This window comes from Colius striatus, chromosome 15 (assembly GCF_028858725.1).
Source record: "Colius striatus isolate bColStr4 chromosome 15, bColStr4.1.hap1, whole genome shotgun sequence".
In the NCBI taxonomy this organism is placed as follows: domain Eukaryota; kingdom Metazoa; phylum Chordata; class Aves; order Coliiformes; family Coliidae; genus Colius; species Colius striatus.
This window is the reverse complement of record NC_084773.1, coordinates 17,959,146-17,983,849: the sequence shown is the minus strand read 5'-3', so window position 1 is coordinate 17,983,849 and position 24,704 is coordinate 17,959,146. Positions and strand designations below refer to the sequence as shown.

The following is a 24,704-nucleotide window of genomic DNA, read 5'->3' as shown; positions in this document are numbered from 1 at the left end:
GAACAGTCTGTGTTCCTTCACATTCAGTTCAACAAAATTAGGTCGAGGCTGTATTAATTGTGGTACGTCTTATCCTTTAACTGAAGTTGCTGCAGTTCTTTGTCTGGATGGCTTTGGTGGGCCACGACGGTGGTAATTAATAATTTATCTGTGTGGTATTTTTGAAGCTCTTGGCTGTGGTGCATGAAGCTCTGACGCTGTCCATACTGTTTCCTTTATATCCCTCTGTAGTGGTAATCACACTGTGGGATTGTCAGTGTAGGTCAGCAGTCCTGAGAGTGATGTTCTTGAAGAAGCTCCTCCAGCTTCACATCTCTACTCAAAATCTTAGGTAAAGAAGGGAAGAAATGGATACTGAGCTGAATCTGGATCTCTAAGAGCAGGAAGGGCTGCCAGTAGCCTTTGCTAGCAACAAGGTGACAGGAGGAGGTGCGTGGAACCCACACTGAGTTCATGACCAGAGGAGCAGGGGAAGCACAAGTGTTTGTTGACATGATGAGACTGCAGACCAACCAATGGCTTCTTCTGCTGCTCGCAAGACCCATGGCTCAGGACAGATGTTTTGCCAAAGCAGCTTAAATAATAGCTGGACACATCCAAAGTAGGAGATATGCATCTCTGTAATTTAAAGTATTTTCCTTCCTCCTCTCCCCAGAGTATACTGATGTTCAAGGCTGCCAGAAAGTATCTATAGTCTTGCCTTTTAAGTCAAAAAGTACATGAAGAGGCTTGTTTTAGATATCTCTAGGTGCCCTGTGTGCTGGCTGGTGTATAACCACGGGTACATTGCGTTGCCTTAGCTGTTCCATATGCAGATATTATGCCCGTTTTGTGAGTAAGTGTCTGTGGAGCTGCTTGAACACAGATTTTTATTACTGCTTGTTGGAGTCAGAATTTTGTACTCTTGTCTTCCAACCCCGTGTTTCATCCAGCAAGCCCTTTAAGGCTTGCGAGACCATCACCTTTGCATATTTTGCCTGAGAAGCCTGAGCGCGCAGTTCCGCGTGCCAAGAGCCGCATACTATGTTTTCCTAAAAATTATGTTCGAGTTGCCAAAAAAATTGGTGGGAACTTGCAATTTCCGAGTTACAAGTTCACACACCAACTGCGAAAGGAGAAAAGCCGATGTGCGAGGTTTTGCAGAAGCCTCGGCGTCTCCTTTCCGGCTGAGCTCTAATCTGTGCTCCCACCGGTGTCACACGCCTGTGCAGGCAGCCTGAGCAGGCACCGGGGCTGGCGGCTGCCTTCCAGCGTGTGGGCAGCCCCAGAGGCACAGGCGAATGGCGAGGGAAGGAAATAGAAGGAGACCGAGATGCAAACTCAGAGTTGCGAAATCGTTCTCAGCCGTGCCTCGGCGAGTGGGGTTAGGTGGGTCTTTGGGAAAAGAGAGGTTGGGCAGTGAAAACGGAGCAGGTCACCATGACGGAGCAGGTGGCTGTTTGTAAGGTGTTCTGTCTATGCATTTAATAAGCCCTGAAGCAACAGCTGTGGGACCCCTTTGCTGCTGCCCATGCTCCCCTCTCAACTCTGTAAGTTTTCCTCATCTTAGTGTTACACACTTAAAATATTTTAGGATTTAACTTCTTTCTCTCTTTTTAAGTCTTCCGTGGTTGCGTGTTTGGCATGGTTTTGTTATCCTAGATGTTACGTTATGATCTGGCACACAGAGCATTAATTCCTTTATCAGCTCTATTTCCTTTACAGTTGTTCATTTAATTGAGCTCCTCTGTGTATTTTACAAAACAAGATGCGTTCATTACAACTTGCAGACCTCAGATAGTATTGTAACGTGTCTCAGAAAAATAGCACTTTTGTAGATAGTTGTGGAAGCTGGGTGTTTGGTTTATTTTTCAGATGATGGGAGGAAGCAGTAGCAGAATTCTTGCATGCATAATCAGTAGGAACTTTCCAGAAGGTCTTTATTCTAGCTATTTTCTTTTAAAGCTGTGTTTACTCTAAGAATTCGGCTGAGGCAGTTGAAATATGTGGCTGCAGTGTCGAACAAAATACACTGTATGTTTTGTTACTCTCCTTGTTCTGCTTTGACTTGTGCAAACAATTTTAATCCAAAGGAAGAGATCACGTAGTCTGTGACTGCCATATCATACAACCCAGTTTAGGGTACAAATTACCCTCTTAGGGCGCATCCTGACATTGAATATAGTCTTGACTTGAAGAGAGTGTAAACAGAGTGTATCCTTCTCTTTCACAAGCCCTTGGAGCAAGAAGCCACATGCCTTAGCTCTGCAGTGTTCAGGAGCCAGCACATCTGTGTGACCGTGCACCTGCATGTGGCTGGAGATGATGGAATACTGTCTTCGCTGCAGATTCCGAGTACTAAACACACATCGCTGGTTGTAAACAGCCCCCGTGTGCTGCTGGGATTTCAGCACCAGAAAGGCTGAAAGCTCTGCCGAGCTTGGCACTGATGGACCCTTCCAGGGATGGACCCTTCCATTCCAGGGCCAAACAGCTTGTTTTGGAGAGGTTGTGGGGCTACAGTGCTGTTTATTGAGAGACTCATCATGCATGGGAAGGGTATGGGCAACCACGGGGGAGCTCATGATTGCCCACTGTTGTTGGCTGAGGCAAGCTAGAGATGCTTGACCAGCGTCCAGCTGCTCTTCTCTGTTGTTGCCTCTCTCAGTTACCTCTGGTGTGGTGGCTTAGAGATGGATGTTGCCCTTCAGGCATGGGTGAATGCAGAAGAGGGATTAAGAGCTTGGCTTCCTGCATCCTGACTCAAAAGTAGGCATATGTGCTTTTTTTGGTGAGCAGAAACAAATCAGTTTCGACAGAGCTTTTTTAGGGAGTTTTCTCAGGCACAGGATGAAATTTTGAGGTGGAAAAATATCACGCTTTTTTTTTTTCCCCTCCCCTCTATTGGGCCAGTGTGGTAAGGACCAACTGTATTTTTGGGTGCTTGGGATCCATGTGTGTCACTGTTGAGCATGTGGCTGTTGAAGAACATGTGCAGTACATACACGTCTCCTGCACAGAAGTGTGCTGGGGTGGGATCCTTGCTGTGGACCCAGACTGGAGCTGTTCCTGGGAAAGAAAACATCAAGACAAAACTGGGGAGGAAAGCACCTCTTCTGTCCTACTTACTCTGTTCTGGCTGATGCTAAACCGGTATGTTGGGTACTTTGATAGTGTGTGTGTGAGTTTATGCACCAATATTCATGGGCACACGTGTGGTTTCTCTTCTGCGTCGTGCTGTCATAGCTGTAATCCGATAGCTGTAGCCCTTGGACAGGGCAAGGCAAGGAAACCGTTTCCACAAAAGCTTAGCTAAGTGCATTTTTCTTATTGTGTTATGGGCCTGATTCTTGAGGGGGGTGAGATGCTCTCAGTTGTGGGTGCTCAGCATTTTTGCAAGTCACCCTGCTCTGAAATTGGTGGTTACTTTTTTGTTTAACAGGAAAAAGCATTTTTCCATGTGCTTTTCCATAAACTGAAGCCACTAAAGAGCAAAGCTCTTGTTTAGTTTTCCACACACAAGCACACAATGATGGGAGCATCAGAGAGACTGCAGGTCTTGGAAGGCTTTAAGTGTGTGAAAACAAGGAGTCCTAATGAAAATGGTTTTGCAACTTAATTGTAGTGGGCGTGCCTTTATTTGCGAAAGAAATGAAAGTGCTGGAGGCTGAAGTGCTTTCTTTATCTTCAGAATAGTGAGCAGTATAAACTTCCCAAGCCAATTTTGCCAAGGTGCCCAAGACCTACACGTCCCTGCAAATCTTTGGCATTCAGCTCTCTGGGACCCTTCCCATGGACTTTGAGCCTTGAGCCATCCATCCTTGTATTGCTCCCCAGAAATACCAGTGGACTTTTCTTGGGCTCTCGAGTGCCTTTCTTAAAAGGTGGCTTGTTCACATCGCAGACTCACTGCATTTGGGGAAGCCATTGTCTTTTCCAATGGTTTTGAGATTCATGACTTCTCCTCTAAGAGAAGATGCAGACCTCCACGTAACCAATGTTAAGCCTATTGGAGGCAAGGAACTGGTTCCTCTTAGCATGCTGTCTTGAACCTCTTCAGAGTGTTCCATGAAGCCCTCCATATCTAGGCTTTGCTGCCTTCTGCTTCAGGCTCCTCAGCTACCCAGTGCCCCATGGAAATGCATTCCATTTTGAATAGATGCTGTTTGCAGCATCTTGGACTTGCTGTGTGAGGATGAGAAATGCTAACATAAATTCTTTAAATAACATCTAGTAGTGTTGAATGCACAGAATTATAAAACATTTTTATATTCTGAGGCTCATTTGCATCTTCACATTAAAAACTGTGGTTTTCTTTTCAGGGAATGGTTGCAAGATCTGATTTGTTTTGAAATCAAAGCTAAATTTGTGTTCTTTCTTTCCTCTTTGCCCTTCATTTGACAAATTTTTCTTGTTCTATAAATACAGAATTGTAAACAAGGGCTAATCCTTAGCAACAACCTGGAAAGTTAACATTTCTCTCCAGCTCCTATTATAATTAATTCAGACACTCTGAATATGATGTGATTTACACATAGTATTCCTAAGGCCAGGAGGTACTAATATCTTGTTAGAGAACTGAGGAAAAGCACATGCTTTTGTGTGCGCCATATAACATAATTGCACTGCATTTTCTTTCCTAAGATGTTTAAAGATGCTTTTTACTTTACATTTGAAAAATGGAAGGCTTCTGCTTTTGCATTTGGCTGAAATTGTCTTAAATGTGTTTTCCCTCCTGCAGCAGTCAACATTGTCAAAACATTTTGCAAAGTACATTTTAATAATATGGGTTAAGACCATCATTATATTGATTTAATTCTCGGCGTAGGTAAATTCGTAAGATGCTTCCACTTTGTCATGAAAGTTTTTCACAGTAACATATCTGTTTTCCCTGGGCAGAAAAGAAAGAGGTAATACAGTTGACAAAAGGATGAATTCCTCACCCTCAGATTGTTAAAGTACAGCTTCAATAGTCTTTCTCTCGTTGTCCATCCTTTAATTTCATTTTCTCTCGTTCTATTTATATTTGTTGAGGGAGTGTTTCTGTGGCGTTGATCTGTGTAAGCCACACGCAGTTGAAAACTGCAACTCCCAAAAGGCTCTGATTAAAACATCATGGATGTGGCAAACCACAAATGCAAAAGTTGAGTTTGCAGTTCTATTTTCTTCATAAAATATTTTATTCAAGTTTTGTAATACCTTGCTGTCGTGGTCAGCATTGCCATAAAAATTCTGTGTTATATGGAATGATACAATCTGTGAAGCATTTCCCATTATGTAGACACCATGTCTTTAAATTATAGCAATTTCTTAAGATTTTAAAGCAAAATGAGCTCTTAGAAGTGTGATTAATAGCAGGGAATGAGGCTAACACTAGGTCATCAGTGGCACTCCATTACAAAAAAGGTTGGGCTAATAAAAGCATCCATCTATTTGACCAATAAAGCATTTGAATGATATGCTTATAGTTTTTATCATACCGTAGTTACTTTGTACTGAATAAACTGTGATTTTTACGTGCCGGAAAAGGAGCGTGGAGCAGGCAGCTCGGCTGAGGTGAGAGCAGTTGTCTCAAGTAGGGAAATATCAGGACTTTTATGTGAAGCTTGATGTTTTCAGAAGCCTTCAGGTTGCGGTGTCTAAATTTTTGAAGCTGCTGTGAAATATCTAAATCCCCCGTGACCCGTGCCTGCCTGCCCACAGTCGTTCGGTGAGGCTGGCCCTCGCTGTCCTGCAGGGAGGGGAGAAAGGAGGGTATTGTGTGTAATCATTAATTCAGAGTTAAGTCCCCAGCAGCCCCAGACATCAGAAATACTCTGCTGAAGCACAGGAAATGGGGCAGCACTTCTGTTTTCCTGGTGTGCGGACGCCAGCCCCGTCCTCGAGTCGCACCTTTCATCCTGCCCGCTATTATGCTGTCAGCCTCGTGTGTTAAAAAAAAACGCGGTTGCCTGAACAATACTGCATTTGGGTTTTATTTAAATACCTGTCTTATTAGTAGGTTGTACTGATTTCATGGTTTTGAACCTTCCCCCCTTTTTTTTCCCCCTACTACAACAAAAGACTAAATGTTTCCTGAAAAAAAGAAAACGGAGGTTCTTGGCCAGCCACGGATGTTCAGGATTGTGCTGTGAAGAAAAGCACCAAATTTCCTAAACTTGTGAGAAAATGATGAGGAGGGAGGCTTCTGGCCACCATGCTGTTTGCATGTGAAATGGCAAGGGAAGGGAGATCAGTGCCACAGCCAGCTGAGACTGTGGATACTTTGTGTATTTGAAACTGGGATGGTTTTACTCATTGTTTGGTGATGGTGCTGGTGCTCATCAGAAGGTAGTGGGGAACCAGGCAGGGGCTGTGGTGCAGCTGAGAGGAAAAAGGACCCATCTTACAGTCCACAACTACATCCTCTACCCCCATCCAACTAGTACGATGTCTTAAAGAGCTTGTTTTACGTAGGAGAAGGATGAAGAGACTTCTGGAGGTCACACGGAGGGATTGTGTCAGGGCAGGAATGTAACCCGGAGCCCTGGATTAACCCCTTACAATAGGGCCATCCATCTTCTCTCCCTGTACTTCAGATCTCTCCTGAAATCTATGATCAGCATAGAGAAGTTAGAGAAACATCCCTGGAGGAACGTTGTGATGGGCAGCTTCTGGGGTATTACAGGGACTGAGAGACAGGAAAGATTTTCTGGAAGATGGCAAATTCAGGGGACTTAGGTGTCTTGAGCACCTCGAGGACCAATGTCACAGTACCCTGGGGCTGAGGTGGATGTTGGGCAGGGAGTAGTTGAGGGCCAGAGGTTTTAGTTGTGAGATGAAGACCTCAGAGGGGCTGATAACCCCTTGGGTTAACAAAAATGAGCTGGGGAGATCTGCCGAGAGAAGGGCTATATGAGGCAGGAGCGAGAGGGTAGAGAGTGGGAGAGAGAAAGGAGTAGGAAGAGGGCTGAACCGTGCCTTGCTGCATCAGCCTGGCACGTCTCTGCATGCAGGGAGCTGGCACGGCCATGGGTATATGTGTGTAAAATGACCCATGTGCATGGTCACGCTGTACATGGCATATGAAATAGTGCAGAAAGCTGTCACGTCGCTTGTTTGAACTAGGAGAGAAGTGAAAATTTTGCATCCCACCTTTTGCAGTTGCTTATTTTTTTTAAGAAATGCAAAATAGATCTTTTTTACATCAGTGGTTTGGCCAGTAAATCTTGTTTTCTAGAACGCTTTCAAGTGTTTTCAACTCCTTTCTTTCCCCTTTATCGGAACAGATGCACAGCAAAGTATTTTCCCCTGCTGCATGTTGTCTTGAGGTTGCACAGCAAGGCTGCAAAGGCTTTTTGTTTGTTGTTGTTGAAGGGGAGGAAAAAACCGTCAATCCACAGAAGAGTTAACAGGGTTTCACTTGATCTGCTCGTTTATGCAATGAGTAATGTGGGGTTGGTAACAGCAAATTGTTGTTTATAAGCAAACATGGCACTGTGTAAACAAGAAGGCCTGGTCCCCAACTGGTTTGATTTCATGGTGGTCAGCAGCTGATGTATGTAACGTACAACCTTTCTGCTTCTCGAAATGTCAGAAGAATGACTATTTGTTTGTCTTGAGTTCTTCCCAGCTGTTTACTCTGTAATGCATTTGCCTCAACCTTGATTCCCTAAGAGTGGCCCCTTTCTCCTCCCTGCTCTGTTTACATTAGTCCTGCCCCGAGTGTCACCTATGAAATCTGTTGATTATTCCACCTGGTTAATGTTAAATTGCTCTTGCAAGATGATGTGTTTGTTCATAAACACAAATGCTGGGCCCCTTGTTTACTGTACCCATGGCAGCAATCAGTTATTAAACAAATATTGCTTTGTTTGCGGGTGTGAGCAGCAGTTTATCCTGCAAGGTCTGGAAAAAAACCTTTAAATGCTGGGATTTTGATAAAGGAGAAAAAGGGGAGCTTGTCCCTGGAATGTGGCTGAAACTCACTTTGGTTTGCTTTGCTTATCTTTAACTTGGGTGAAGGGGCTAGAAAGATTAGCAAGTTGTTTGGTTTTTCCAAGAGATTTCCTTAGTGTAATGATATCTATCCAGTTGTTTGCTTTTTTCAGAAGGGAGAGAGCACTCCTGCAAGATGACTAGCACAGCAGTTAGATGGCTGGTGGCTAGAAAATCCTGCATGGAGCAAACAAGGAGTTAGAAGGTCTAGGACAAAGATACAAGGCTATGAACCAGGTAACCACTCTGAAAGTACAGTCTTCATTCTGTGTCAGCATCTGGTTGGGGGCTTTTTGGTTTCCCTCTGTTCTTACCTTGGATTTTAATTGATGCATACATGTGCCTTCAATGGAGTTGGAAAAGGCAAAGCTTTCACTTTTATTTCTGAGGAGATCTGAGGAGAGAAAAATCTGTGTTTTAGAAGCAGAGCTGTTTGAATGGAGAGAAAACAGCAAATTTAAAAACGTGCTCCATCGCTCCTCCTCTTGTGAGTGAGATGACAGAGCTGCTTTTCTTTTAATAACTGGAAAACTGCATTTACATTTGCTAATTTCTGTATGCTGGCTGTTTGCTCTTTGGTTTCTGGGAGTCCTAATTAGAGAGAGCCAACTTGGTAGTTGTTGCTTTGGGGTTGTTTTGCAAATGAGCAAGAAAAACTCACACCATCTTTGTTTTTCGAGATTATTGTTTGTTGTTTTTTTTCTGAATGGGGCTTGGATTTCAAATGCTGGGCAGGACCTGTTAGCACTAACAGCAAGTTGTTAGGGCTTTGCACACAAAGGGAGTAAACCCTCTTAGAGTGACCTTGAAAAGGAAATGTTAACTCTTTTTCTGTGGAGGTGGTGTCTGTTCATTTATATGTGCATTAGTCTGTTAACTTGAATATACATTTATAAAAAGCTTTTGAAGGATAAAATTAAATAATTGTCCTTTTCATCCCCAGGAAAAGCAAGCCAACAAAATATGTATAAAAATGTGGTATCTTTTATTCACTGACTTGGACCAGTGGTCCAAACCTATCGTTCATCTTGGCTGCTCGAGCAGTGTTGGGTCTGGAGGGGAAGCAAGAGAGGTACCCGGAGTGTGGAAGTGGACAACCCCATCATTAATTGACTCATGTTACTGTGATGAATCAAACCTTCACTGCCTTAATCTAAGTGGAAACAGTGAAGTGAAAATGTGTTGTGCAGCAGTTGCACTTGGCTCTGAGGTGTTTTTTTGACTTCTGGAGGCTGGTAGAGAGCTTAGAAACACTTTAATGGAGATATTCGTGAAGGGTGGGAGTCCAATTCATCTGCAGCCAGCACTTGGTCTTGTGAGGTTTGTTATCATCTTACTGTAGCAGAGCTGCTGCCACATGTGTGGCATAAACTGACCTTATTTACTCGATGCAACTTTGGCCTTTTATTTGGTTGAATAGTTGTCTGTTTTTCTGAGACACAGACTGCAAGGGTGTATGTTGCAAGCACTCAGAACAGTGTGCCTACAAACAAATAAGTGCTGGGCTGTGAGAACAGCTCTGCAGTTTCTGTTCCTGTTTGCCATGAAGCTGTGGGGAGCCCCGCATGCTGCTGTGCCCGGGCTGGGATGAGCAGGTGGGTACCTCCCGAGAGACAGCAGCCATGAGGCTGGCACCGAGGCAGCTCTGCAGCCACTCTGTGCCTCACTGTGCTGCATTTAACTGTCCTCCTCTTTGGAGGAGATTTTTCTCTAGTGCAGATGGTGCTGATGTCCATATGGTAGCTGTCTCAGAGTCGTACGGTACAATGAACTATGGGTTCTCCTTTGGTTTGGGTTTTTTTGCCACTTGCCATTCCTTTTCCTTCCAAATAAACGATGATCCCAGCGATGGTAAGGATGATTTCTGTCAAGCTCACAGCTGAAAGACAGCTCTCCCCAAGAGAGAGGAAGGAACCTCACTCTGCCGATGATGGTATGTAAATGATTACATCATATTTGCCAGTCGCTTGGAAAGGGCCCAGCACTAGAGCTTTTATGCAGCTATGGCATGAGCTTCATGCTGAATATGGATTTTAATAGCTGTCAAGCTGAAAGGCATAGATAGAGATAGAGCTGGGTTTGCAAAAGGGGTTTGTTTATCCAAGGTGAGACTGGGAGTAGCTTCTGTGCATGGTTAAAATAAAGGGAGAATGCAAAAAGCTCGTTCGAGGAAAGTTGTCCATCGTCTCTGCCTAATGCTTTGGAGTTTACTCAAGGGAAGGAGTGAACCTTCGCAGCTTGGTTTTTTTTGATGCACTGGATTTGCAAAGGGGCTCGCTCTAGCTCTTTTGAGCAAAGCAAATGGCAACCTTTTAATGTATATTTTGTTTTGTTTTTTTCTTGAATTTGCTTGTTTTCTGTTCTGTTTGCGGTCAGCAACAGTCTCAGCAGAAGAGATTTCCTCAGGGGTAACTACACTGACTGATTCTCTAGGAAATTAAGTTGTTTGACCGTGATTTCATAATAAGTCAGCGTGGCACAAGTGGGATTAGGCTCCTGACTCTCCTTTCCTTACCACAGCTGTCTTAAATTTCAGCTCCTGCTGAGCATCAGTGAGCCTTTCAGTGAGCCTTTCACTGAGCCACCTCCAAGTGATTTCAGGTTCCTGTGGCACTAACAGTACATGCAGATGCTGGAAAGAAGTAACCGAGACAGCCCAGGGCATGCATGCAAACAGTGAAAGAGGTGGTGTCCTTCTGTGCAGTTAAACAAACAAAAAGTTGTGGCCGCCTTTGTCTAGACAGGAGTAGGTGAAGCTGCTATTCTTGAGACTTGAGCTCATGACATAAGCCCTGGTAGAAGGTCATGTTGGTGAAAGTTCAGCTTGCCACTAGCGTAACCCATAGGGAGAACAGGGAGGAGATAAGGCAGCTTGCATCCTGCACCCACTGGCCAAGGTGACGTGCTCAAGCCCTTTTGGAAAACACTGGTACTTCACTCACTGGATTTAGTTACAGCTTCACATTTTGCTCCTCCATGTTCTTCTTTTACCTCCTTCCACTTGGCTTTGCGTCACCAAGTCACTCTTCCCAGTGTCAGGAGGACAGGGAAGGGGAGCAGCCCCTTGTGAGCCAGGTATCTGGGGTGCAGACCAGCTCGTGGGGATGCTTGGAGAGCAGTGTGATTTGTTTCCCATCCCCAGGGAGGATCAGCATGTCACCTCTGTGACATGCTCAGTCTCTGCTGACCCGAGGCTTGGGACGAGCCCAGCCAGGATGAGAGTGCCAGGGCTGTGCCTGTGTTGGGAGGCAAAGCTGAGGATGTGCTGGGGATAATCCCATTTCTTCTGGACCCTTTATTTCCTAAGCACTGAATGAAATTTCAGATTTTAGATAACGTCTAGACATATACAGTGCACGATAAAGTTGATAATACATTAATCATTTTTAACAACAGGTAATATGCATAATTTATGGTGTTACAGTGCTATCTTTTTTGATATTTATGATGGATAATGCTCAGTTTTTGCCCTCATATTACTGCTTTAAATTATACCACAAGAAAATTAATGAGAAAGTAGATTTATGGGTTTCATTTGTTTGTCAATTCAGAAATTAATTGGGTGTTAATTTTAGCCGTCCCTCATCAGACCAGGTCTTTAGTATGTGTGCATTACTTTGCATTCATTGAAGCCTACCTCCCATTTACTGTGGGTCACTAGCTTTGCATACATTAAAATAGCCCTCAGGCTCATTCTCTTGATTACTTTTTGAACTGCCATGCATTAGAAAATTTACGCCTTTCTGTTATAATTATGAAAATTCGCCATTGGAGGATGGTGCTTGCATAACAGCAAGTGTACAGTCTTGCTCAGCGATGTAAGATCATATAGCAAATCCCAATGCGTTTTTGTTCTAATCCTAGAAAATAGCACTCTCGACAATCTTTGTTGTGCGAGTTTCATCCTTTGAAATTTCAAGGATCCATTTTAATGCATTGAATTACCTCTTTAAGCTGAGGAAATATCAAAGGATTTCACCTCGTCGCTGTCTCTTTGTTTCCTCTTTCCACACATCCCGTGCGTGTTCCTCCCTTGCCTTGCTCCAGGTTTGCCTCTCCTCCTCCAAACGCTGCTGTCAGACGTGACTCAGCATCGCTTTCCAGGACAGCGGAGCCTGACTCGCTCCGTTCCTTACTATTTTCGTTGATTCTTAAAGATCATCCTTAATTGCTCTTTGAATCCCCTTCTCCTTTCTCATGCTGCTGCACAATTCAGCAGCCACCAATGGTGTGTAGGCGAGTGGCCTTCAAAGGGGTAAGCCTGAAGTTTTATCCAAAAAGTACCCTAATGTACTGACAGTTGATCTATAGTTAGTTAGTACATAATTATACCTAAAATACACCCTGTCAGCAGGATAAATGACGGCTACTGAAAACTCTAAAAGCATGATGGGTGTTCACCCATCTGCAGCGAGGAGAGCGGAGGGGTTTGTAAGTTGAGAAAGGCTGGTGAGTTCCAGCGTGATCTGATTTAGTTAAATCATGCCATATGTTGGGATGGCCCTTTCTAATAGTCATGCTAACCACAAATACAGGCAGAGAGAGAAGTCATCTGGTCCACCTGGCTAGTCTGGCCTCCCCTCCCCAGCCTTATTTCTGTACTTAGCATGGTGGCAGCCCTCGAGCTGCTCATGTGAAGCTGGCTGATTCACAGTTAATTGTGACATGGTGTAATTTAGTAAATGAGCAGCTGAACATCTGTACGCCTTCCCCCACGGTAGATCAAAGCCTTACCTTACACAAGGCTTTTAATTTCCACTGGTGAATCCTTTTTCTTTCCCCGAGCTGATGGACGGCGGGACGGTGCTGCTGCCTGCCTCACCGACCTAGGGCCGGGGTGTTAGCTGCAGGAGATGGGTGTTTCGGCATCGGCTGGGAACCAGCAAAGCATGTTCCTGGAGAAATTCAGAAGTGGTGGTGGGATGTGGAGCCTGAGGCGCTTTCCCCTGCAGGGCACTTGCTCCAAAGATAGCGGGACTAAGACAGACCACCTGTGAGTTGGGCAGTGGTCTCCTGTGAAAGCCACAGTGGTCCTCGTTGCTGAGAAGGATAAAGGGCAGCGCCAGGAGTGCCAGGCTGCTTCTGCATTGCTTTTGTACCTGTGCTGTGGGTAAGGAGGAGCTTTGCTGGTGCTTTGTGTATTATCTTGCCTTGCTTTGGAGTACGTTTTGTTTTCAAGAGGTAAAATCCTGTCTTTGCAGCATTGCTTTGCCATTGAAATGCTTCCATATGCTGTTCGGAGTATTGTTATTATACAGAGAAATGCTCTAAGTTAGTCTTGAGCTTACTTTGGGGAACTGCTTGCAACAAATAGGTAAAATGTTTACTTATAAAACCCTGCATGTATGGTTTGCATATACAAGGATGCCTGCTGGAGGATTTAGGGCTAGTTCTTGTGATTTGACCACTTACAACTGATTCTACCATTAACTCTTCTGCGTATAAAAGTAGAAATACATTTTATAAATCTATGTTGTGTTTAATTTACGTGTCCTTTCATGGCTGGGCCAAGTTCTTTAAGGGCATTTATTCTGCTTCATATAAATAATTGATCAACCAAGTTAATTTACTTCTGCCTGACTTGGTCAACCTTAATTAACTGCCCTGGAATAGAGACTGAACTTTTTGTTAGCTTAAAATCTTTCAAAAACGTGGCAAAGACGGGACATATTACACCAACATTTTTGCTGCAGCACTGATCCCAGGGGGCAGAAATGTTGAATGATCTTTATGTGCATATCTATTTGTAAACACCTCCCAAGCGCTAATAGCCAAAATAAAATCATCAGCCTTGGAAGTAACTTTGAAACACGCAGGCGACAGTCTTTAAATGTAGTCCAGGCTGAGTCTGGAAGCATATTAAAACAGAGATTTTAAGGCTCAGAAGACCCAAGGGATAGTTTTTTAAAGGTGATGAGATGCTTAAAGATGTAGATTGGTGCTTATTCAGGAGTCTTAAAAAGGTCTCGCCAGATGCCTCCGTGTATGGTGAGGCATCTAAATACATCTGAGTATCAGGCTCTTAGTGTTTCAGACTTGCAGTGGGTCCTTATTCTGACGGGTGCTTCAGTCAGTAAATCCTCCCTCATGCTGACATTAAACAATGCTGCTTAGTCTTTAGAAACTGTACTAGTATAAGAATTGCAGAAATTGCACACTTCAGCGCCCACCTCCTGCCTACTAATCTTCATGCTTAACCTTGCTCATCTAAGTAGTCCAGCAGAGCTGAGATGTGTATCTGCAACATCTGGTCTTTATGATGTTAGGGACCTTTTCTTTTGCGTTTTTGGTGGGGTTTTTTTGGTTAATGGATTATCACAGAACATCTTCAAAATTAGGATTCCTTCGGGTTCTATCTTTGTAGTTCAAAACAGTGACACTGGAGTCTTCGGAAAGATCCTTTTGATTCCGCCAAGGTTCATAGCTGACCTGTTTTTTTTGCTTTTTACCATGCTCTTAAGAAATCACAAGTTCCCTGTTCTGTCCAAGTCATCTGGAAGACAATTAAATGTTGTCCTCCTGTTGACAGTCCCTTGCTTTGACTCTACCCCACCGAATTTTACCTCCCATTGTACTGAATGTAAGATACTCACCGAGGATATGGGCCAAACTGTGTGGCTTTGGCTTTGACTTTGCGTCACAGCGAGAGTTTGTGCAGATTAAGGAATCTTAAGAAACTGATCAACATTGTGAGATTCTTAAACCAAGCTGACATTAGAAGTTGTAGAAGAACAGTTCTTTTATTATGTGCTCCTTGATTTCAGGATGAAATTTTACAAGCTGTTGTTCATACTGCAGCTTAGCTTTGGTCTCTTCATATAGAAAAAACATCTTTTGTCACCTTTAATAATCTTTGGAGTCATTCCATATCCCTCCTAACATGAAATATCATAGAATTTTCCTTAAAAAAAAAAAAAAGATATTTACACTGGTAAGAAGTCCCCTGTTTTAAGCTATAAAAAGACATTCTCCTTTGCAGAATTGATATGAGAGTCATTCTGCTTTGCAGAACACGTGAGATGGATGTGTTCTTTTGCCATTAAATTTTTTAAGTCAGAGCATGGTCTCTTGCATGTCATAGAAGCTTTTGTGGAGGACTGTATTTCCTATAATAAATCATACATGACAGCTTCTTCCAGGACTGTTTTGGTTACTTGGGATTGTATTCAGACCAGAAACACAGTTTGTGGTGTTAGACCTGAAGCTTCAGTTTGGTTTCTACACAACCTAATTGTGTTCCATGTTTAATTTCAGAATTTTGAATGACAGACTTCACTAGCAGGCTTCTGCAAGACCCACTCCTCTCTGCTGAGGAGAGACAATTATCTCAGCCATCCTCAGTGTACTACCACCTCAACTCATTTAGGTGTGCTCAAAAAGACAAATAATAATCATTCTTGCAGAAAGCTCTTGCAGGTTGATTTTCGTGACATGACGCTTAATGATCAAACCAAACTGTGATTATTTATGTCAACTCACATTTGACTACAGTGAAGAAATAAACAGGTATATCTTTTCTCCCTTGGAAATGCTGTTTTCTATTGGAGGCATTTTAGCAAGGTGGATTCGTTTTGTATTGGTGTCTAGTTGAAGTTATATCAAAGTTGACTGCCTGTGAATGGGTGTTTTCAAAGCAAAATTTGCTCAAAGATGTTTCCTTCTACTGTTAAAATAATTTGTTGATAAAAGTCCAAACATCCCAGTTGTCATTTTACTCTTTTGATATTCTCCTTGCAATCTCTGTTTCCAGCTCCATTTCCTTGATGGCTGCTGCTAGTTCTTTTTGAATACGGTATGTCGTAGGGTGAGCATGGCCAGTGGAGGGACTGGAGCCAACCCTGTGCAGCTCAGGGAATAACTGATTGGGGTACTTTGAAAGGTATAATAGAGCATGAAATTTGTCATGGAAGAAGTTCTCAAGAATGATGATCTTTTTTTGTGATCAAATACTATAAACAATCCATCTTCTTCTCAGTCTTGTAGGTTGGAAAAACTGTCGAAATTTCGACTGTTGTTTCCTTCCAGGAGCATTTTGCAATTCCAGAGACAAGAAACAATTCTTGACCAGTTTGATTGTGAGTAATTTTCTGGAGATATTTTGCTCAGAAGGGCATGCCAGTGCTAGATTTGCTCCTCAGTGATGTGCTTTCTCTGACCCTGCTTAGTCGTTTATTCAAGTTCTCGCTTCCAGACAATTTGTTGCACCAGAAGTGTTGGAGAATTACTTCTTTGCTGTTTTGACACATTTAACATCTCTTTTCACCATGATGTCTGCTGGAGGCACCTTCCACCAGTTCTTGAGTATGTCATTCCTCCATGGGATATGGTGTCTATGTGGTGGTGAAATGCCACCCAGCATTTGCAGTCATGCATCACAGCAAAGACATTGGCCTTTGGGTTTAACCTTCTAACCCAATCTTACATGGTGGTCATGCAGATCTTCTGAGGAAGTAAGTGAATATAATGCTTCATTTTCTCCAGCTGAGGCTTGGCATCAATTCTTTCACATTGATTTATCTTTGGTTAAAAGAGGCGTGTCTATTTGAGTAGTGTGGCGTATAAAGACTGCATGGTATGCCTTTGAGTAATGTGTGAGCTGTCTGGAGAATCTCACTCCTTCGGAAGCAACCCCTGCCATGCTGTTGCTGCCCTGTGTGTAATCCAGTCTTACTTGCTAGATATGAACACTTATTTAGACCTTACCATGCTTCTGGGCTTTCCTGAAAACATAACCATGCCTTGTCTGCATCAGAACAGGGTCATGTTAAAACCCCAATGCCTTTGGTATTGGCACTGGGAAAGCTGTAGGCTTGTTTAGATCTCTGGAGCTTCTACAGAGGAGTTGACAGAAGCTTTATGATGAGCCCCCAGGCCTTTTTGTCCTCTTGTATAATTTGAAGATCTCACAAAAGAGATTGAAAGAAGTTTCCAGAGACCAGCTGAAATGTATTTAAATGTAATCAGAACATCAGAATCTGCCCTAGCACCCTGCATGTGCTTGAGTGGCTGTCAGCAGGAGCAGATCCTACCACCATTGGAGCAGGGTCCGGCCAGTGAGCAGTTCACCCACCTCGGGCTGTGAGGAGTGCGAAGGCTGGAGCATGCTGCTGACAGGGCCCTTGTTAGCCAGCTGCTTCTTAGTTATGACATTCTGATGCGTGTGGATCACCATGATGAACGTCTGAGTGGGCTGGAGTGTACCTCTGTGTGTGGAATCTGAGGCTGGGTGTCACTTGGGTCCAGCAGATGCCTGTGGAGCCTTTGCTGGACGGAGGAGTTGCAGTCTCCGGCTGGTACAGTGCCTTTGGTGGCCAGGGGCTCTGAATTACATGTGTGGAGTTCCCAAAGAAAGGATTTCCTCTGGTACTTCTCTGTTGAAATGCTTTGCTTTCTTGCCCTTTCTGATTGACACTTTTGCTTACATATTGGAAGGGAGAGGATTTTTGTCTTGCCTTCCGAATTGTGGTAGTTATTGAATTCAAACAGGTTCTTCCTTAAATACAAAGCATCTTACTTCCAAAGTGAGCTACTGTGCACAGAGACCTTTGACTCACATGTGCACAGGGTGAGTTAGCATAGAGTAGCCAGTGTGCTCGGACCATGCAGCTTGGCATACTCCATTTTCCTGGGGTAGGGGTGAGAGGGGGAGCATGAAGGGACAGAGTGATGGGCTGCTGGAAGCATGGCAGGTTAATAACATTTAAATCCTGTAACTTCAGGCCTTGCAGGTAGAAATATTTGTAAAACAACCCATCAAAAGATCTCAAAGGCAGCGATGTGCAGCTGAAAATCAGCATATGTGCTTTATTTGGCAGGAGGGGTCTTGTGCTACCAGTCAGTTCGCAAAGACATAAGAATCCCAGAAGCTCCAGTGTAAGCAAGTAGGCATCATCCTCATCCTCGTTGTGAGGACTGCAACCTGCTGGTATTGATGAGTGCAGCATTGTGAAACACTCGGGGACAGCATCCTCCAAGAGCTGGGAGGGCTGGCTGTGAATAGCTCTGGCTACTAAGATGATGTTTAGCCAAATAATGACACAGGAGGCTCTTCACCCTCATGTAGTAGTGCATCCAAATCCATAGCCAAGAAATTTGTCAAAATGAATAATTCTGTAAGTAGCTGAAGTGGTTTGACCCAAGCAAAACCTTGTGGTGCCTGGCGCATCCCAGACTCGGGCTAAATTGCTAATAAAAGGTACTAATTAGGCATATCACAGTGTGAATGGGAACTGAAAGAGCGAAAACTCTGCTTCACCTACCTGCCCCTGCATAGTATATATCAACTTTTTGCTGATGTCCATCATATGTTGCAAAGAATGAGTCGTGTTTCAAAGGAAAGCATCCAGATGTAACTAGAGAAATTTAATTACGGATTCTGTGTGTTCGTTCAAAAACATTTCTTTTTCTCTAAGGAAAAAAAGATGTTGAGCAAATAATACTATATTTAGAACAGAACTAACTTACTAAAATTATAGCTGTACCAACAGATAAATAAACATAAACTAGTAGCATGAACCATTAATGAAAGATAAATCGTATGAAGGGAAATGACAAATGTTTACAGTTTTGGCAGGATTTAAAACAGGGCATGTCTCCTTATATACAGCAACTGTTTTAACAGCTGCTTTTTTTTTTTTTTTCTTCCCTCCCCTCCCCTAAATTATTTCAGGTTTTTGAGTCATGATGCAAGAATCTGGGACTGAGACAAAAAGTAACGGTTCAGCCATTCAGAATGGAGCGAGCGGTGGCAACCATTTACTAGAGTGCAGCCTGCGGGAAGTGAGATCAAACGGCGAGACACCTTCAGTTGAAATTGGGGCTGCAGATTTAGCACATCTTCAGCAACAGCAGGTACTGTAAGACATATTACAAGTTTCCTACTTACAGAAAAAGCGTGAAGCATTTAACCTCTCCCCCCCCAACTCCTTGATATTTGCCAGTCAGGATGCTTTTAGGACTTACCTACAACATTCTGTACATTTTTGTCCGTAGGGGATTGCAATTGTGAGTGTGAAGGGAAATGTTGGACTTTTTCTTCCGGGGCTCCTTTTTAATCATTCCCTGGAAATACCCACAGATCAGAGCTTGCTTCTATTGCCTGAATGTGTTGAGTCTGGTGGCAGCGACTGGGAGAACTGCTGTGTACAAATAACTGGTTTCCAAAATATATCTCTGGGTGGAAAATACACTTAAGGTTTAAGTTTTGTTTTTGCAACAAATTTTAACATAACCTAGCAACCTCTATCAACAGAATGTTTTCTATTAGTGAGAAGGGCTGCAGAGGTATCTGCTGTGGCAAAATGTCAGGATAAATAAATAAATACATCCCGTCTCAGCCCTCCTCCATTCAGAAGAATCAAAACCAAATTGTGCGTTCTGCCATCGTATTTTAATTAGCGTGTTTTCTGGGAAGTGACCAAGTCCACCAGTGTAAATTATCTGCATAATATGTTTTGTCTTTTTCATTTCCCTGATAAAATTTTGAAAACCTCGGAGGAGATTTTCCTCCAAAGTGCTGGGCTTGTATCATTAACGTGTTTGGGAACAAAGGCTGCAGCAGAGCCATGGTGAATACACTTACACCTAACCCACACTTTCTGTAATGCAATAAGCATTCTTAAAACCTTTTAAATAAGCGATTGGCAGCTGGTTAAGACTCCCCTAAGTGTACAGTTGATCTTTTTAGCAGGTTGTTGTGGAGAAGGAAAAACCTACCCTCAAAAACAAAGCACACGGAAGGCTTGCAGAGGAGCGGGGAACCCTGTTTGCCAACCTAAGACACAAAGCTGCCATAATTAAACAAGCCAGAAAAATGGATGGTACTAAATGCGTAGACTTTGGTTGTTTCAATCATTTTCATCCTACAGGTTTTTACTTGAAGTGAGAATACCATCAGTGAGAAAATCACAGCCATGCTGAATTCATTACTGCAGTAGTCACACAAAACCACGGATAAAATTTCAATAACTGCAGGCCACAGTTGAGTAAACAGTTGCACTGAAACTTAATTCCTGTTGACTTTTCCCTCATTCTTCGCCAGGGGCACATTCTGATTCGTAGTGCAAAGACAACAGGGGTTACAGCTTTGATTAATATAGGACAGTAGAAGAGGAGTGGAACAGTGAAATATGTTCAACATAAAGGTCTCGTCTTAAAAAGGCTTCATATCAAAATGAGTTAATTACGCTGCCTTTTCCATAGGAGCGCTGTGGAATTTTCCAGTGCTGCTTTGTGCAGAGAGAAACAGAGTTTGGGGGGGTGGAGGGGTCGTGCAAGCACGTGCACACCGCAGACCAGAATTGCTCAGACTTCTCCTCCCTTCCTACCACCGGTGACTGCTGGTGGGTGCCTCTCCGTAGCCATCCGGAGGGCTCATGGCACCTTAGATAAGGTTGGAATCGCCTGTGTCATGGGTTGTGTCATTCAGCAGCCGCCCATTCAGTCAATTAAGGAGTGGCACCAATTCATTCCTACACAGGTCCCTCGGTCCTCCCCCAAAGGGTGCCCAGCACAGCCAGCCCTTGTGGGAGCAGGGCAGGATCACTAAGCTCACTGTGCCTCCACACAGCTCACATTTTAGCTTATAGTTTATTTACCCTCTGCCACTACAATAAACGTAGCTGGGGAGCTTGCTTTTCTCTTAAGTTAATGAAAGACCTTTGTGTTCTGTGTTTTGAATTCTGCTGTTAATTGGTTTTGATGACTAACTTGTCCATGGAGTTTATCTTTTAAAAAGCAAGTTGATTGCAAAGTTTAAAACAGTTATTACCGAAAAAACCCCCACCCAACCCACAACAACAGAGACCTGATAACAACAAAAGGGTAATCAGAGCTAGCATAAAAATATCAATCTTTCTGTTTGGGAAATATTTTTGAATGCTGAAAAGAAGAAAAACCCGTTGTTTTCAGACAGCTAATGCAAGCATTTACAGATACACATACAACACGGAGCATAATGTTTAGATGTTTCTCCATATACAACATATGCTCTCAGGTCACTTAACAGAATGCGTTCTACAAAATGCTTTTTCAATACAAATGAATGAGTTCTGAATTAAACAGCTATTTCTTAAAGAGCATTTCATTCAAATCTTTTCTTGTTGCCACCTGGCACTTGTTTTGACTGGGAAAAAAAAAAAACCCAACCCTAATCAGCAGCGGGTAGTTTGAGCTTTGTTGCCGTGGGTATTTGTGTGTTGCCGTGATGAGCATGGCTGAGCACCGAAACCTGAACATAAAATGACCTGTGTAAAGCATCTGTGCTGGATTTTGGCTCACATTTTTGGTGAAATTTATGAATTTATAAGGACTAATGGCTTTGTTAGTATGAGAGGGGGAAAACAGAAACGCTTCAGGTTTTTTCAGGAAGTTTTAATAGGTTTACAAACTTGTAAATATTTTACCGTGGAAAAATATGGAGCACCACAGATGTTCATATGTTTGAAGGAACGATGTGGGATGTGAGCGCTCATGTAGTAAGTTCAAGGAGGACTCGTAGGACAAGTTTTATGCTTCCCATGTCATCTTGGGGTGATTCTGCCATGCGAGGAGACAAAGAGTGATATGATGCTAAATTATTTTAGTATTAGCAGTCTTGTAAATTGTACTATTAATCTGGGAGCAGCAAATAGAGAGATGAGTTCTGCTATGAATAATAAAACCAAATAGCTCCAACTGATATTTATGTTTGTAATGGTGAAGAAAGCAAGCCAGAGCAATAGAAATACAAATGACTCTTCAGGGACAGTACATCTGTGTAAGAGTTGGGTAAAAATGGAGATATATATAGGAGAAATTGCCTCCAGAACCAGACTAAAAAAGGGAAGGAAACCCCTTTCCCACAGTATTTTGACCCCTGCTGAGAGTGGGAGAGGTTGCCTTCCCACTGTTGCTGACTCCAGAGGTGCTGGTGATCAGCATTGCATGCGAATGACTGTCAGGATGAAGTGGAATGGGCAGGGTTTTGCTGGCCTGAAGTAGGCATGAAAGTTACCTGGGTCATTCTGCTTCCTAAAGAGATCAGATGCAGGTATTTGATATGGGGTTGTGCACAGGGGCACAGGAGCTTGCTCTCAAGGTGCCCACAGAGGCAGAAACAAGAGACAGGGCAAAAAGCCTGGGAACACAGTACCACGTGGTCAGGTAACATCTCTTGGCTCTGAGGCGTGATAATAAACATCTGGGAGGTGCAAAATGAGTGTTAGAGTGACCCACAAGCTGAAAGTCAGGCTGGGCAAGGGAAGCCTGGACAGAAAGTATGTAATGATGGGGTGACTCTCACCTACCAAGGAGTAACAAATAAAGACTCATGGGGACAAGCTGCCTTTTAAGGTACGTGATCTCAGCTTTGGTTGCCTTAGTGGTTTCTAATATCTACTCAAATAGACAGTCTGATGCTTCAGTCCTAGCCAGTTCTTTTTCTTCTTTTTTTTTTCCTTCAGCTTATAAAATAAATATTATTTATGGTGTTTTGTTTTTATCCTCAAGACTATTCATTAAAGTGCTCTTCACATTATTAGCACAGAGAGAAGAATATGATCTGAACAAAGAGGATGAATGCAAAGTTGAGTTCTGATAGATAGGAGCTAGGACACAAATGCTGTGTTGCACGGTGGCAGCAATACAAACCTCTCCACATCAATAGCAAGATCCACTTTGATACAGTAACTTCAAGTACTGCCCCAGGAGTATAAAACTCAGTATCTTTTGTCTAATCCAGAATGCTTTTGAACTTTTAGGAGGTATGACTTTAATAGTAATTTGTTGACAGATTGGCTGCAGAGATTGCAAAGAGTTTATTTTGCAGAACTGGCAGGCTCGTATCAGTGTTCTCTTAAGGAAAAAACCACACAGTGCTGTTTTGCAATTGCTTGCATTTATTGACAACCTGCGCTGAGCAGGCAGAATCGGAATGTTTGTGTAATGTAGACCTATAGCTTGTCTGATGGAGTGGAGTGTAATTTCAGGCAGTGCATAGACTTGATAAAAAGGGTTACAAGGTGACTGTGTTTACGACAAACTGGGATCGCAATACAAGTGCAACTGGTACATGGAGAAACAAGGAGGAAGTTTATATGAAAGAATTGTAGGGAAGTTTCTTTTCTTCACTTTCTCTTTGAGTTGACCAGTACTGTAATTATGAAGTGTCACTTCAAGCTTTCTGAAGAGTTTAGGTAAATACTGGTTTTGCCATGTGCCCACAAAGTAAGGACAGAAGGGATTTTGTATATATGACATTGCCTCCTGTTTTGTACCTTTTACAGTTTTATTCCATGGAATGTACACAAGTGAAAAACACAGTTTTATTCCTGTATAGGAGATTAAAAGAACATTTGATAATAATTTGGACTAGGTTCTGGTTTCTGTGCCCCAGTCAGGGATTTCTTCCCAGTCAGCCTCACTGACTGTAGTTGGGGTTGTTTGCAGTGATGTGAAGATGCCACAGCCGGGCCCTTTGGCAGTAGTTGTTTCAGGAAATGTTGAGATATGAAGTGTTAGATTCAGCAAAGTGAACTCCGGGAGGAATGTGTGGTTTCTTCAGATTTTGTGCATGTCCAAAGATGAGGAAAATGGACAAGAAATGGAGGAATTTGGTGTATTGTTGAGAGGCTGCTTTAATTGGGCAGATCAAAAAGAAGATTTTAATTAGGGGGAATTCTGACTATATCACAATGTAAATTAAAGTAATGCTTTTTTAAAAAAACAACAGTTTGGTGAGTTTCATCTTATTTTGAAAACCCGTGGGGAGAGTTACGAACTGCATCAGGCATTTTATGGTGCCATTGATCAGAATGTGGACTTATCTCTTTAGAGCAAAACTGCTAAACTACATCCAAGATAAAGTCTTTGTTTCATATTGACATAACTGGGTTAGACCAAATTTGTTTGTTAGACTTCAAGGGAGCGTCTGTGTTGAGTCATTTTGTCCGAAGAGACATAAAGCCTGATTAGTAAACTACTGTTGCTATTGAAGGAGCCATTTGAAAGTATAGATTCAGCACCATGCAGGCTATTGGATTATGTCTGATTTTGGATTGTAGTACACTGATAAGTGATGATTACAACACGGTGGAAAGATCACTGAATGTTTAGAGCTTGTATTGTTTCATCAGAGAATGTGAAAACCAGCTTTACAAAGCTCCTGGTAACTTTGTGTTTTTATCATTCAGACTTTTCCCCCAAGTTCTCCCGTCTCCCAGCATTGAAGGGAAGGTGACATGATGTCTTTTTAGTCATTCAAATCTAATAACTTTTAATCTGAAGGTTAAGTAGTGAGATATAAACTAAGAGATGATAATATCAATTTTATGTTCACTGAAGGGCACAATATACCTCTTTCTAGTAGAGGGAAAATTGTGCGTAAAATGTCTTTTGCTTTTCGATGGAAAAGCTGTGGCTCTGAGAGCTTAGGAATGAAGCAGCACTGGGAAAATGAAATCAGTTTTAACATAGGCTGGCTACCTTGCCTGGATTTTAGAACCAATGATTTTTTTTTTCGTTAATAATTCAATTTTTAGCTCTCTTGTCAATGAACCATGCTGAGAACATTGACGCAGCATTCTCTATCCTCACTATTACTAATGTCTTTGTTATAACTACTTATTGACATCAACAAGCCTTAAATTTTCTCTAACTGTTGAAGGGTAAGGGGAAACTACCACTTTGTGGCACTTGCTGAGATTATTGTTTTCTCTTTACCTTTGTTTTGATTTGTTTCGTTTCTAAGGCGTTTGATAAATAACTGCACC

The 24,704-nt window shown here is 42.7% G+C and overlaps 1 protein-coding gene across 8 annotated transcripts in view; it reads left to right on the top strand.

Moving 5' to 3' along the window:
- FOXP1 (forkhead box P1) overlaps positions 1–24,704 on the top strand; it is a 410,233-nt gene that overhangs the window by 225,808 nt on the left and 159,721 nt on the right. For 6 of the 8 annotated variants that reach the window (XM_062008078.1, XM_062008074.1, XM_062008073.1 and 3 more), the window contains one exon: positions 18,626–18,807. In XM_062008078.1, the coding sequence (XP_061864062.1) occupies positions 18,637–18,807 (171 nt within the window). In that variant the 5' untranslated portion in view covers positions 18,626–18,636. Of the gene's footprint in view, positions 1–8,129; positions 8,194–9,533; positions 9,552–18,625; positions 18,808–24,704 lie in introns of those variants that run through there. The other 2 variants (XM_062008071.1, XM_062008072.1) reach the window with 2 other exon arrangements.